The sequence below is a fragment of the Salmo trutta genome, chromosome 23, assembly GCF_901001165.1.
Source record: "Salmo trutta chromosome 23, fSalTru1.1, whole genome shotgun sequence".
NCBI classification, from domain to species: domain Eukaryota; kingdom Metazoa; phylum Chordata; class Actinopteri; order Salmoniformes; family Salmonidae; genus Salmo; species Salmo trutta.
In genome coordinates, this window is record NC_042979.1 from 41,709,204 (window position 1) to 41,723,664 (window position 14,461).

General features: G+C 42.2%; 1 protein-coding gene across 1 annotated transcript; it reads right to left on the reverse strand.

Annotated features, from left to right (window-relative positions):
* Positions 1 to 2,539: 2,539 nt before the first annotated feature.
* pofut3 (protein O-fucosyltransferase 3) lies at positions 2,540 to 9,836 on the reverse strand. The gene is made up of 4 exons (XM_029710363.1): positions 9,559 to 9,836; positions 8,595 to 8,874; positions 3,416 to 4,251; positions 2,540 to 3,058 (listed from the first exon to the last, which is right to left on the reverse strand). Exons 1-4 carry the CDS (start codon positions 9,646 to 9,648, stop codon positions 2,834 to 2,836), a joined length of 1,431 nt encoding a protein of 476 aa, XP_029566223.1. The 5' UTR covers positions 9,649 to 9,836; the 3' UTR covers positions 2,540 to 2,833.
* Positions 9,837 to 14,461: the final 4,625 nt, after the last annotated feature.

Here is a 14,461-nt window from a genome sequence, read left to right on the forward strand (position 1 = left end):
AACATATCCCAAGAGAGCCATGTTTCCGTGAAACAGAGAATTTTACAATCTCTGATGTCTCTCTGGAAAGCAACCCTTGCTCTAATTACGTCTACCTTGTTGTCTAGAGACTGGACATTGGCAAGTAATATAATCGAAAGCGGTGGGTGGCTCCATCTACCTCTTCTGCAGCGACGTTGTTTTGGGTCGGCCTCTGGGATTAGATCCAATGTCCTGGAAGGTTGTATTCCTGGTCAAAATGTTTGTAAGTTGATGTCACTCTGATATCTTGGCTGTATGTATTAACATTTTCTGGGCTAACAATATAAGAAATAATATATAAAAAAACTACTGCATAGTTTCCTGGCGACAGTCGGCGCCATCTTGCTAATGCTACGGACAACAAACACAATTGCATTTTATCGATGGCAATTTGAATGCACAGAGATACCATGAAGAGATCCTGAGGCCCATTGTCATAACATTCATCTGCCTCCATCACCTCATGTTTCAGCATGATAATGCATGGTCCAATGTCGCAAGGATCTGTACACAATTCCTGGAAGCTGAAAATGTCCCAGTTCTTCCATGGCCTGCATACTCAGATATGTCACCCATTGGGATACTCTGGATCGTTGTGTACAACAGCGTGTTCCAGTTCCCGCCAATAACCAGCAACACAATCAGCAACACCGTAACGTAACAAAATGTGGAAAAAGTCAAGGGGTCTGAATACTTTCCGAAGACACTGTATGCAAAGGAGATGTGTCACGCTGCATGAGGCAAATGGTGGTCACACCAGATACTGACTGGTTTTCTGATCCACTCCCCTACCTTTTTTTAAGGTATTTTTGTTCAGTATAGAACATGGAAAGTAAATGTTTTCTTATGACCATTTTAACAGAGTTTAAAAAATGCAATACAAAGTTAACCTGTCTGGGCAAGGTGGGACGTTTGCGTCCCACCCTAGTCAACAGCCAGTGGAATCGAGTCGTACGAAATACAAAACCTCATAAATGCTATAACTTCAATTTCTCAAACATACGACTATTTTACACCATTTTATAGATACACTTCTCCTGAATCTAACCAAGTTGTCCGATTTCAAAAAGGCTTTACAACAAAAGCAAAACATTAGATTATGTTAGGAGAGTACCCTGCCAACAAAAAAATCACACTGCCATTTTCAAAGCAACTAGCATGCATCACAAATACCCAAAACACAGCTAAATGCAGCACTAACCTTTGACAATCTTCATCAGATGACACTCCTAGGACACCATGTTACACAATACATGCATTTTTTGTTCGATAAAGTTCATATTTATATATAAAAACAGCATTTTACATCGGCTCGTGACGTTCAGAAAATATTTTCCCTCAAATGCTTCCTGTGAATCAGCGCTACAATTTACAAAATTACTATTCGAAAACATTGTTAAAATGTAATATTGTCATTCAAAGAATTATAGATTAACATCTCGTGAATGCAACCGCATTGCCAGATTTAAAAATAACTTTACTGGGAAATCACACTTTGCAATAAACGACGTGGTATGCTCAGAAAAATAGGCTAGGCGATACATGTTAGCGCCATCTTGGAACCATCTAAAATAAAAAATACTATCGTAAATATTCCCTTACCTTTGATTATCTTCATCAGAAGGCACTTCCAGGAATCCCAGGTCCACAACAAATGTAGTTTTGTTCGAAAAAGTTAATAATTTATGTCCCAATAGTTCCTTCTTGTTAGCGCGTTCCGAAGGCTACTCATAATGTACTGAAGCGCGCGGGACTTGTCGTCACGAATGTGCAAAAAATATAGATTTACGTTCGTTCAAACATGTCAAATGTTGTATAACATAAATCTTTAGGGCCTTTTTCAACCAGAGCTTCAATAATATTCAAGGCGGACGATTGCATTGTCTTACTAAACGTTTCGGAACAAAAGGTTTCCCATGGGCGCCCGCGTCATAGTAGTAATAGCCCTCCCCCTGTGACCAACTTCCCAAGCCTCTCTTTGGGTCAGTTTCTACCATAGAAGACTCAAACCACTTTGTAACGACTGTCGACATCTAGTGGAAGCCTTAGGAAGTGCTAAATGATTAATAAGTCCCTGTGTGTTTCAATGGCAAAGGTTTGAAGTGATTCCACACATCAGATTTCCATTTCCTGTTAGGATTTTGACTGCCATATGAGTTCTGCTATACTCACAGACACCATTCAAACAGTTTTAGAAACTTTAGAGTGTTTTCTATCCAAATCTACTAATTATATGCATATTCTGGGCAGGAGTAGTATCCAGATTAAATCGGGTACGTTTTTTATCTGGCCGTGCAAATACTGCCCCCTATCCCCAACAAGTTAACGTAAAAACATAATAAAAACAAGATAAAAGCAGTATGGTAAATTGACACTGTTGCTTTAAATGTAAACGTAACATTTGTCAGGTGATGACATATTCCTACTCCTGAACGTGATAGAGGTGTCGACTCCTGAAGGAATTTGGTTTAACGAAGATTAAGGAAGGTTTCGTTAGAAAGACCAGACATTCTCTCACTTTTAGAATTACTCACATTTTTTTATTTTTTGGTTGTCAAAACTATGGTTGATAACAATAGCTATACAGCAAGCCATCTTTTGAAATATTAAAGATATGAAATATATTGATCAAAAGTTATTGCGTGACTGTCATTTTCAACCATTAGTCATCATATGTGGACCATTTTCATTTTCATAGTGCTTCTGAACTTTGACACACCACCAAAGCACTGGGTGGCCATAGAAACATGATACTGTATCACAACAAGGGTCCTTTCTATGTGAATTATAGTGTTTTAGTATTAGTAGGGTTTTAGTCAGTGAATACCTCCTTCCAGTACTGTGCCACAGTGAAATTCTTGTTCCTCTCAGCCAAGTGACGCAATGCCCTAGCCTCTTTCTTGGACTGCTCGTAACTGGCCCTCCAAATTCCTCGCAAAGATGTCCGGTTTCTAGGGTCTGAAGCAAAGTCAAATACCCTCGGAAGTGGACACTTTAGGTGGTTTCCCTCTGCTTGCCAGGTTTTAGGAACAAGGCCCTGTTTGGGAAGCAGAAATATTACTATATAGGCACACTAGAAAAACACAATACTGGTGCAGGTCTATTTCATACTACCTTGAATATTATTATTATTAACACAATATTGTGTTACAGTCTTGTAATGTTTATAATTTAAAGCCAAATGTATTTTCTATTGTGTTTATGGACCATGGGATAACTAGTTGTCATCATGGAGTCAGCTAATAGGGATCCAAATTAAGAATCTGTATAATCAACTATTTACTGTCAAACTAATCATATTGTCAAACCATTGACACACCAAGTAAATAGTACTCTAAGGAATGAGCAACCTTATCATTAGATGTCACAAATAAAACAGTTCAGTTCATGTTACCTTTTTCTGTCTGTCGATGTTCTCCCACACCCTGCTGCACACCATACACTCAAACACATCTATGTAGTTCTCCTGTGTCGGATCCTGGACACCCCATGGGCGTTCCTTCAGCTCCTTTACCAACTCCAGGTTGGAGACTTCACGCTTCAACTTCCACTCCAGATAAGTGGCGTACTCCCCGTCGTCCTCATCTAGTCTCTTCAGATACAGAGCCAGTTTTTCAGGGGGCTCGTCTGGGACGACTACAACCGCACTACTGTTGCTCGGCAGCCATTGCCGAACATTGGGAGCCCCGTAATACACGGGGACCACCCCAAGCTTGAGAGGCCTCCATAGTTTCTCGGTGATGTAGTCGTCGCAGACGGCGTTCTCAAAGGCCAGAATAAATTTGTACTGGGCCAGGATCTGGTAGAAGGCCTGCTCCTCCATGGCAATCGAGTCCCTCAGATGGGAAGGCAGGTCTTTGTTGTGGAGGCATTGTCCATAGGAATCAACCTTGATGTGCTTCATTAACTCGCTAACATAGGCATCCCGGTCCGACGGAGGGTCGCAGTCTGACTGGACGTACACCACCGGGGCAAGTGTTTTCCTCAGCTTGTTCTTCTGGTTGAGGGGCACCAGGTAGGTCTGAGAGGTCAGGACCTCCAGGTTCTCCAGGTACTGGGAGGTGAGGGGCAGGTGAGAGTGTTGGCTGAAGGTGGCCGTGTGGTTAAAGAGGGTGATGACGGGCTCGTGGAAGAGCTTATAGTTGTTTTTGGGCGACTCCTCGTGAAACAAGGCCCACTGGTGGTGCGCTCTCCTCGGCAGAGGAAGACTCTCGATGTTGAAATCGGTGCCTGGTTTGATTCAAGAGGGTTGGAAAGGGGAGACATTAGTATAGAGTTTATATGTCTTGAATGTGAAGGGATCAGCACATTGAATGCAATGCTGGCCATTTTGCTTATTACATAAGTAATACGTAGAGTAGATTAACATAAAATATGTTTTATATTCTTCCTTCCATCTTGTCTGAGCTGACAGACATATTACTCTGGGATCTGAAGAATGATGAAGTAACAGTTGTATGTCTTGCAGTGTTTATAATAGGAGATGCCAGGCATTTTGTTACCATCAGAAATGTTCAAATCAATGTGTCTCGGATATCCTCTTAAATCGGGTGCACTTCTGTCCTTTTCCAGACTGTCAATATATATAGGAAATCCTCAATGAGAAGGTTATTATCAAATCAAATTCTATTAGTCACAGACCTTACCGTGAAATGCTTACTTACAAGCCCTTAACAATAATACAGTTCACAAAATAGAGTCAAGAAAAATATTTACTAAATAAACTAAAGTAAAAATGTAGGTGGGGAGGGGGGATCAATGTAAATAGTCTGGGTGGCCATTTCATGAATTGTTCAGCAGTCTTATGGCTTGGAGGTAGAAGCTGTTAATATATTCTAATAAGATATATATAGGAAATCCTCAATGAGAAAGTTAATATTACAGTAATAATAAGATATATACTGCTCAAAAAAATAAAGGGAACACTTAAACAACACATCCTAGATCTGAATGAAAGAAATAATCTTATTAAAAACTTTTTTCTTTACATAGTTGAATGTGCTGACAACAAAATCACACAAAAATAATCAATGGAAATCCAATTTATCAACCCATGGAGGTCTGGAATTGGAGTCACACTCAAAATGAAAGTGGAAAACCACACTACAGGCTGATCCAACTTTGATGTAATGTCCTTAAAACAAGTCAAAATGAGGCTCAGTAATGTGTGTGGCCTCCACGTGCCTGTATGACCTCCCTACAACGCCTGGGCATTCTCCTGATGAGGTGGCGGATGGTCTCCTGAGGGATCTCCTCCCAGACCTGGACTAAAGCATCTGCCAACTCCTGGACAGTCTGTGGTGCAACGTGGCGTTGGTGGATGGAGCGAGAAATGATGTCCCAGATGTGCTCAATTGGATTCAGGTCTGGGGAACGGGCGGGCCAGTCCATAGCATCAATGCCTTCCTCTTGCAGGAACTGCTGACACACTCCAGCCACATGAGGTCTAGCATTGTCTTGCATTAGGAGGAACCCAGGGCCAACCGCACCAGCATATGGTCTCACAAGGGGTCTGAGGATCTCATCTCGGTACCTAATGGCAGTCAGGCTACCTCTGGCGAGCACATGGAGGGCTGTGCAGCCCTCCAAAGAAATGCCACCCCACACCATGACTGACCCACCGCCAAACCGGTCATGCTGTAGGATGTTGCAGGCAGCAGAACGTTCTCCACGGCGTCTCCAGACTCTGTCACGTCTGTCACATGTGCTCAGTGTGAACCTGCTTTCATCTGTGAAGAGCACAGGGCGCCAGTGGCGAATTTGCCAATCTTGGTGTTCTCTGGCAAATGCCAAACGTCCTGCACGGTGTTGGGCTGTAAGCACAACCCCCACCTGTGGACGTCGGGCCCTCATACCACCCTCATGGAGTCTGTTTCTGACCGTATGAGCAGACACATGCACATTTGTGGCCTGCTGGAGGTCATATTGCAGGGCTCTGGCAGTGCTTCTCCTGCTCCTCCTTGCAGAAAGGCGGAGGTAGCGGTCCTGCTGCTGGGTTGTTGCCCTCCTACGGCCTCCTCCACATCTCCTGATGTACTGGCCTGTCTCCTGGTAGCGCCTACATGCTCTGGACACTACGCTGACAAACACAGCAAACCTTCTTGCCACAGCTCGCATTGATGTGCCATCCTGGATGAGCTGCACTACCTGAGCCACTTGTGTGGGTTGTAGACTCCGTCTCATGCGACCACTAGAGTGAAAGCACCGCCAGCATTCAAAAGTGACCAAAACATCAGTACTGGGGCCAAGCTTCCTGACATCCAGGACAAATAATCTAGGCGGTGTCAGAGGAAGGCCCAAAAAATTGTCCAAAACTCCAGTCACCCAAGTCATAGACTGTTCTCTCTGCTACCGCACGGCAAGCGGTGCCAGAGTGCCAAGTCTTGGACCAAAAGGCTCCTAAACAGCTTCTATCCCCAAGCCATAAGACTGCTGAACAACTAAACTAATGAAATTGTAAATGAGAACTTGTTCTCAACTTGCCTACCTGGTTAAATAAAGGTGAAATAAAATAAAATGGCCACCCAGACTATTTACATTGACCCTCCTTTGTTTTGACACTGCTGCTACTCACTGTTTATTATCTATGCATAGTCACGTTACAAATTACCTCGACCAACTTGTACCCCTACATATTGACTCAGTAACGGTACCCCCTGTATAGAGCCTCGTTATTGTTATGTAAATGTATTGTGTTACTTTTTGATTGATGAGATTTTTTTTACTTTATTTAGTAAATATTTTATTAAGTCTATTTCTTGAACTGCATTGTTGGTTAAGGGCTTATAAGGAAGCATTTCACAGTAAGGTGTTGTATTCGAATCATGATAAGTTCATTGGAGTTAACTGCACCTTAGAAATTGCAGCCCAAATAAGTAACAGACACATCTCAACATGAACTGTTTATAGGAGACTGGCCATGGTCGAATTGCTGCAAAGAAACCACTACTAAAGGACAACAATAAGAAGATACTTGCTTGGGCCAAGAAACACGAGCAATGGACATTATACCTGTGGAAATCTGTCCTTTGCTCTGATGAGTCCAAATTGGAGATTTTTGGTTCCAACCGCCATGTCTTTGTGAGACGCAGAGTAGATGAACAGATTATCTCTGCATGTGTGGTTCCCACCGTGAAGCATGGAGGAGGTGGTGTGATGGTGCCTTGCTGGTGACACTGTCTGTGATTTATTTAGAATTCAAGGCACACTTAACCAGCATGGCTACCACAGAATTATGTAGCGAACGCCATTCCATCTGGTTTGCGCTTAGTGGGACAATAATTTGTTTTTCAACAGGACAATGACCCAAACCACACCTTCAGGCTGTGTAAGGGCTATTTGACCAAGGAGAGTGATGGAGTGCAGCATCAGATAACCTGGCCTCCACAATCACCCAACCACAAACCCAATTGAGATGGTTTGGGATGAGTTGGACCACAGAGTGAAGGAAAAGCAGCCAAAAAGTCTCTCAAGACTGTTGGAAAAGCATTCGTTGTGAAGCTGGTTGAGAGAATGCCAAGAGTGTGCAAAGCTGTCATCAAGTCAAAGGGTGGCTACTTTGAAGAATCTCAAATATAAAATACATTTTGATTTGATTAGGACTTTTTGGTTACTACATGATTCCATATGTGTAATTTCATAGCTTTGATGTCTTCACTATTATTCTACAACGTAGAAAATAGTACAAAAAAGAAAAATCCTTGAATGAGTAGGTGTGTTCAAACTTTTGACTGGTACTGTCTATAGGAAATCCTCAATGAGAAGGTTAATATTACTGCAATAATATGCATATGGATGTACACAATGCAAATGGATACATATAACTCTATAGTTCACTCTAAGAAAATCATGGTTAGCACCAAGGTACGAGGTAAGAACCAAATGTGATTCTGAACATACATTAAACTGCATTGCAATTCCAGCAAGAGTTATACACATAAGGCAGGCCTACAGGATATGCAAATATTATCAATCATCAATCACTGTTTCACAATAAGGTGCTCTAGGGTCAACTATTTACTTGGAAACAGTTGAACCAATAGAGTTACTTACAGCTGCAATACCAGGGTCTTCTCTTCAGCTTGGACCTACAGAACAATGGCTCCCTCTAGTGCACATTTGATTTTGTTTACTCAAATCAAAAAACCCGGTTCCATCCCGACTGTCCTGTATGACACCAATTTTTATTTTATTTATTTCACATTTATTTAACCAGGTAGGCAAGTTGAGAACAAGTTCTCATTTACAATTGCGACCTGGCCAAGATAAAGCAATTGGAGAATCAGAGGATGCTAATGGTATAACAAACCGTCCATGTAGATGATTACACCACAACAAAGATGGCCTAATCAGTTTCCACTTGACTGTAAAAATGTACTACATCTTGTCCTCCTTCAAGCCTTTTGTCAACTAGGCTAAGTACCATGAAAACAAACAATGAATCTATATCAAACACCATACCAAGTTAAAATAATGATTTACACTTAACTTCAGGAGCTATACAGACCCATACATTTTCTAATTTTCAGATGTTCCTATAGTTTCAACAAATGAATAAAAAATAAAGGTCTCACCATAGAAAAGGAAGGCCTGTGTAGATGGGTGAGAGTAGAGGGTCCTGTTGATGGTGAAGAAGCACTTGTTTGTCCCACACTCTCCTAGTCGGCCAATCTCTCCTGTTAGTGGGGACCACCACACAATGTAAGGGTACTGGCCCTCTGGACCTCCAGGGGAGGTTCTCTCACTGGCCAACAGTCCGCCGCCATGTAAACGATGTCTCCAGCCTGACTCGTGTAGGTCCCTTGGAGGGAGGATGTGTACTGTCCTTTCAAACTGACCAAGCTCCACCACCACCTATGCAAAGACAGAAAATATATATAGTATCTTTTTGACACCACACTGTCTGGGAAGTATATGGATTCTGAACGATTCAGGTTATGGTCATTTTCATGAAGATGTGCGATGCATGCAATAACATGCACCTCAGCATAAACACACACATGCAGCCTGACAGTAAAACCCCACAAAAGTATGATGATGATACATGCAATAATGCATGTATAGCTAAATGAATGACTTTAAAATACCAACAGACATCTAATTCCATGCATTCTGGAATATACCAGTTACTGAAATGGGATTGAGATGGTTAACCAGGTGGGAAAAGATAAGGAAATACCAGAGCTGAAAGAGATTCTAGTTTTCATCCCAGTATTAGTCAGATAGACCAAGCAGACCTAGGAAAAGAGATTGGGGATGGAATCTATTGTGTTTCTACATTTTCTACCGGCAAACAAAAGATAGGAATCAACACAACTCTCTATATGCAAATGTGTGCGTGCAAAGCGTTTGTTATTATATACAGTGCGACGTTCTTGAAGACACAATGTAAGCACTCCTAGAGCTCTGGAGAAAAATGAATACATTTCACAACGGTGGAACCCATTGGCGTGAAAAGGTCACTACTGTCGTGTACAACTGACACTGTTTCTGTTCGACCTCGATACTTTTCGTTCATGTCACTGTAACGATAAATACCTGCAGAGTAATCAGAAGGAAAAGTACAGCTGATAGGCAGAGGAAGAAAACAAAAAGTTTCCTCAAAGAAACTATTGAAAGTCTTGCCATCTTTCGACTATTGAGCAGCACGTAGGGAAAAACAACTTGCTAAATCTCATATTCAAATGTTCCTCTGTTCAGTGGCGTTTCTAAAATGATTTCAAATTGTTTAATTGTATTGTTAATAGCGAATAGCTTGTTTTGAAGTAGCGGAGATGCACGCGGCCATTTTACATATTTATGTTGGCAATGAGGGGATTCGATTATCTGGCCTGGGTTATCAACGGGTGAAAAGTGATAGCACTCGTTTTGGAACCGGGCTGCCTCCTGGGTGTGAGCCAGGTGCCCAGTTCAAAGTCCACTCGAGAAATCGGCACAAAACAAAAGTAATGTATCCTAGGCTAGATTAAGCATGTTGAGTAATGAGTAGGAATCTGTGTTTTCACATTCAAAAATGATTGCTTTAAAAAACGCTTTATCTGCCTTCCCAATGAAAACTAGTTTGAACATTCTACCATATATTTCACGGAAAATATATATTGTATGTTTCTGGAAGATGTACCATGCTGCCTTGTTGACAACCTAACCCGAGCAGTGCAGATTTCTGTTCCATTTGAGAAGGGCGCTCCTCCCTCACCGCTTTTGGCCGTTCACATCACGGGCCATAGACCGGTGCACCGCGGCTCAGGTTCATAGAGCTCCCTCAGCAGCTTCAGAAACATCAGGGGAGGTCCCAATTCTCATTGGTTATTGTACCCTTCCGTCAATCAGAGACATCCTAGGAGTCTGATAGGCTTGTGCAATAGGCTAAATGAACACGTCAACAAACATACATGAAGATAAAATTGCATGAAATAGTACAAATACATTAAATGAGGCTTATAATTATAAGTCATTTTACTTGAAGGTATCTCTATCTATCGATTGATCTATGCTTTTGGGAGGTGGGGACTAATACATAACTTGAATGTATGATAGGGCCTACTATGAAATGTTTGTTGTTGTATTGCACTACTTTCCGGGTGCAAGCTGTTGTTTCTCAGCTTAAACATTTGCTCCAGTGCCCATGTTAAGGATCCCACAATGCTTGCTTAGCGAGTACCGCTTCCCCCTGATTCTGCTCATACCACTACTCGAAATCAGGACCTCCTGAAGCGGCTCAACCCATCTCACTATGGAAATGGCCTTCTTGAATGGAGCAAGGGGTGACACTTCATGCTGATGAGTGATTTTCACAGATCCCATCTGCTACACCAATCTATTTGGAGACCTACCTAGTGTCCACTTTAGATTTAATCAGTCCATGGGTTGGGTTGGTTCTTTACAAGACCTTCACCATCTCTTTCACATTTTTTTTTCACTTTACGTAGGCCTTTTGTACATGTGAAATTGTTTTCTTTGTCTGCTCCAGATTTCTCCCTCTTAGAGCCAAAGTATCGCGGAAGAGGAGCGTTAACATTTTAACGTTTTAACAGCGTTAACATAAGTCATTTCCGATTGAGCCAACATATGCATCGTTGACCTTGAATACAGTCTCCGCGACCACGGGAACGTTGCCTCTTTAGATCTTTAGCTTTGCGGATCGAATAGAGCCCTTTCTCTTCTTTCCTCTATTGAACTCTAAATCCAAAATTTTTTTTTTTTTTATAAAACCTTGATAATACGAAACAGGTCCACCTGAAACGTGAGATGAGAAAAATATTGTCCAGAGGTCTAGTCTTTCTTTATACAGTATAGGTATTTGTTCATGTGTATTCTGTCAAATGTTGGCCTTTAAGAAGAGACTGTAAGAAAATGAGAGGCATGAGACCACAGATGTAAATAAAGTGAATCAACAAAACAAATGCTGGGTACAGCACAAACCATTTTACACAATCAACAATTTTCAACAAATAATTATCTCAAATTAGTCTACAGGGATTTACACTCTAATTTTACTCATGGCATGAAATCTGATTGAACTCTGAAATATGTGTGATGTAATGTCTTCCACTTAACAGTAACAGAATGGGAGGGGTAATTGACATCCTTTTTTCTGTGTCCTAACTGATCTTTTCACCTAAATATTTACATCTTCCCAGTGTCCTAGCTGACCTCTTCACCTAAATATTTACATCTTCCCAGTGTCCTAACTGATCTTTTCACCTAAATATTTACATCTTCCCAGTGTCCTAGCTGACCTCTTCACCTCTTTATTTATATCTGTCCAGTGTCCTAGCTGACCTCTTCACCTCTTTATTTATATCTGTCCAGTGTCCTAGCTGACCTCTTCACCTCTTTATTTATATCTGTCCAGTGTCCTAGCTGACCTCATCACCTGTTTATATCTGTCCAGTGTCCTAGCTGACCTCATCACCTGTTTATATCTGTCCAGTATCCTAGCTGACCTCTTCACCTCTTTAGTTATATCTGTCCAGTGTCCTAGCTGACCTCTTCACCTCTTTATTTATATCTGTCCAGTGTCCTAGCTGACCTCATCACCTGTTTATATCTGTCCAGTGTCCTAGCTGACCTCATCACCTGTTTATATCTGTCCAGTATCCTAGCTGACCTCTTCACCTCTTTAGTTATATCTGTCCAGTGTCCTAGCTGACCTCTTCACCTCTTTAGTTATATCTGTCCAGTGTCCTAGCTGACCTCTTCACCTCTTTATTTATATCTGTCCAGTGTCCTAGCTGACCTCTTCACCTCTTTAGTTATATCTGTCCAGTGTCCTAGCTGACCTCTTCACCTCTTTATTTATATCTGTCCAGTGTCCTAGCTGACCTCTTCACCTCTTTAGTTATATCTGTCCAGTGTCTTAGCTGACCTCATCACCTCTTTATTTATATCTGTCCAGTGTCCTAGCTGACCTCATCACCTGTTTATATCTGTCCAGTATCCTAGCTGACCTCTTCACCTCTTTATTTATATCTGTCCAGTGTCCTAGCTGACCTCATCACCTGTTTATATCTGTCCAGTGTCCTAGCTGACCTCTTCACCTCTTTAGTTATATCTGTCCAGTGTCCTAGCTGACCTCTTCACCTCTTTAGTTATATCTGTCCAGTGTCCTAGCTGACCTCATCACCTGTTTATATCTGTCCAGTGTCCTAGCTGACCTCTTCACCTCTTTATTTATATCTGTCCAGTGTCCTAGCTGACCTCTTCACCTCTTTAGTTATATCTGTCCAGTGTCCTAGCTGACCTCTTCACCTGTTTATATCTGTCCAGTGTCCTAGCTGACCTCATCACCTGTTTATATCTGTCCAGTATCCTAGCTGACCTCTTCACCTCTTTATTTATATCTGTCCAGTGTCCTAGCTGACCTCATCACCTGTTTATTTATATCTGTCCAGTGTCCTAGCTGACCTCTTCACCTCTTAATTTAAACTACACTCTCATTCCATAATCATGGGCATTAATATGGAGTTGGTCTCCCTTTTAGCTGCTATAACAGACTCTACTTATCTGGGAAGGCTTTCCATTGGATGTTGAAACATTGCTGTGTGGACTTGCTTCCATTCAGCCACAGGAGCATTAGTGATGTTGGGCGATTAGGCCTGGCTCGCAGTCGGAGATCAAATTCATCCCTAAGGGGTTCAATGGGGTTGAGGTCAGGGCTCTGGCCAGTCAAGTTCTTCCACACTGATCTCAACAAACCATTTCTGTATGGACCTCGCTTTATGCACGGGTGCACTGTCATGCTGAAACAGGAAAGGGCCTTCCCCAAACTGTTGCCACAAAGTTGGAAGCACAGAATCGTCGAGAATGTCATTGTATGCAGTAGCGTTAAGATTTCCCTTCACTGGATCTAAGGGGCCTAGCCCAAACATGGAAAACAGCCCCAGACCAATATTCCTCCTCCACCAAACTTTACAGTTGGCACTATGCATTAGGGCAGGTAGCGTTCTCCTGGCATCCGCCAAACCCAGATTCGTCTGTCAGACTGCCAGATGGTGAAGCGTGATTCATCACTCCAGCAAGTTTTACACCACTCCAGACAACGCTTGGCATTGCGCATGGTGATCTTAGACTTGTGTATGGCTAAACGGCCACGGAAACCCATTTCATGAAGCTCCAGACGAACAGTTATTGTGCTGACATGGCTTCCAGAGGCAGTTTGGAACCCGGTAGTGAGTGTTACAACCAAGGACAGACGACTTTTACGCGCTACGCAGTTCAGTACTCAGCGGTCCCGTTCTATGAGCTTGTGTGGCCTACCACTTGGCGGCTGAGACGTTGTTGCTCCTGGACATTTCCACTTAACAATAACAGCACTTACAGTTGACCGGGGCAGCTCTAGCAGGGCAGAAATTTAACTAACTGACTTGTTGGAAAGGTGGCATCTTATGACGGTGCTACGTTGAAAGTCACTGAGCTCTTCTCTACAACTATTCTGACATTTCATATTCTTAAAATAAGTGGTGATCCTAACTGACCATAGACAGGGAATTTTTACTGGGATTAAATGTCAGGAATTGTGAAAAACTGAGTTTAAATGTATTTGGCTAAAGTGTATGTAAACTTCCGACTTCAACTGTATATATATATATACATATATGTAAAAATCTGAAATCACATTTACATAAGTATTCAGACCCTTAACTCAGTACTTTGTTGAAGCACCTTTTGCAGCGATTACAGCCTAGAGTCTTCTTGGGTATGACATTACAAGCTTGGCACACCTGTTTTTGGGGAGTTTCTCCCTTTCGTCTCTGCAGATCCTCTCAAGCTCTGTCAAGTTGGATGGGGAGCGTCGCTGCACAGCTCTTTTCAGGTCTCTCCAGAGATGTTCGATGGGCTTCAAGTCCGGATTCTGGCTGGGCCACTCAAGGACATTCAGAGACTTGTCCCCTAGCCACTCCTGCGTTGTCTTGGCTGTGTGCTTAGGGTCGTTGTCCTG

Coding starts and splice junctions, on each gene's coding strand:
- pofut3 (XM_029710363.1), bottom strand. CDS start 9,648: ATGGCAAGACTTTCAATAGTTTCTTTGAGGAAACTTTTTGTTTTCTTC. Junction 8,875..9,558: donor TCCTTCTGATTACTCTGCAG/GTATTTATCGTT, acceptor GTCTTTGCATAG/GTGGTGGTGGAGCTTGGTCA. Junction 3,059..3,415: donor ACATCGACAGACAGAAAAAG/GTAACATGAACT, acceptor CTTCCCAAACAG/GGCCTTGTTCCTAAAACCTG.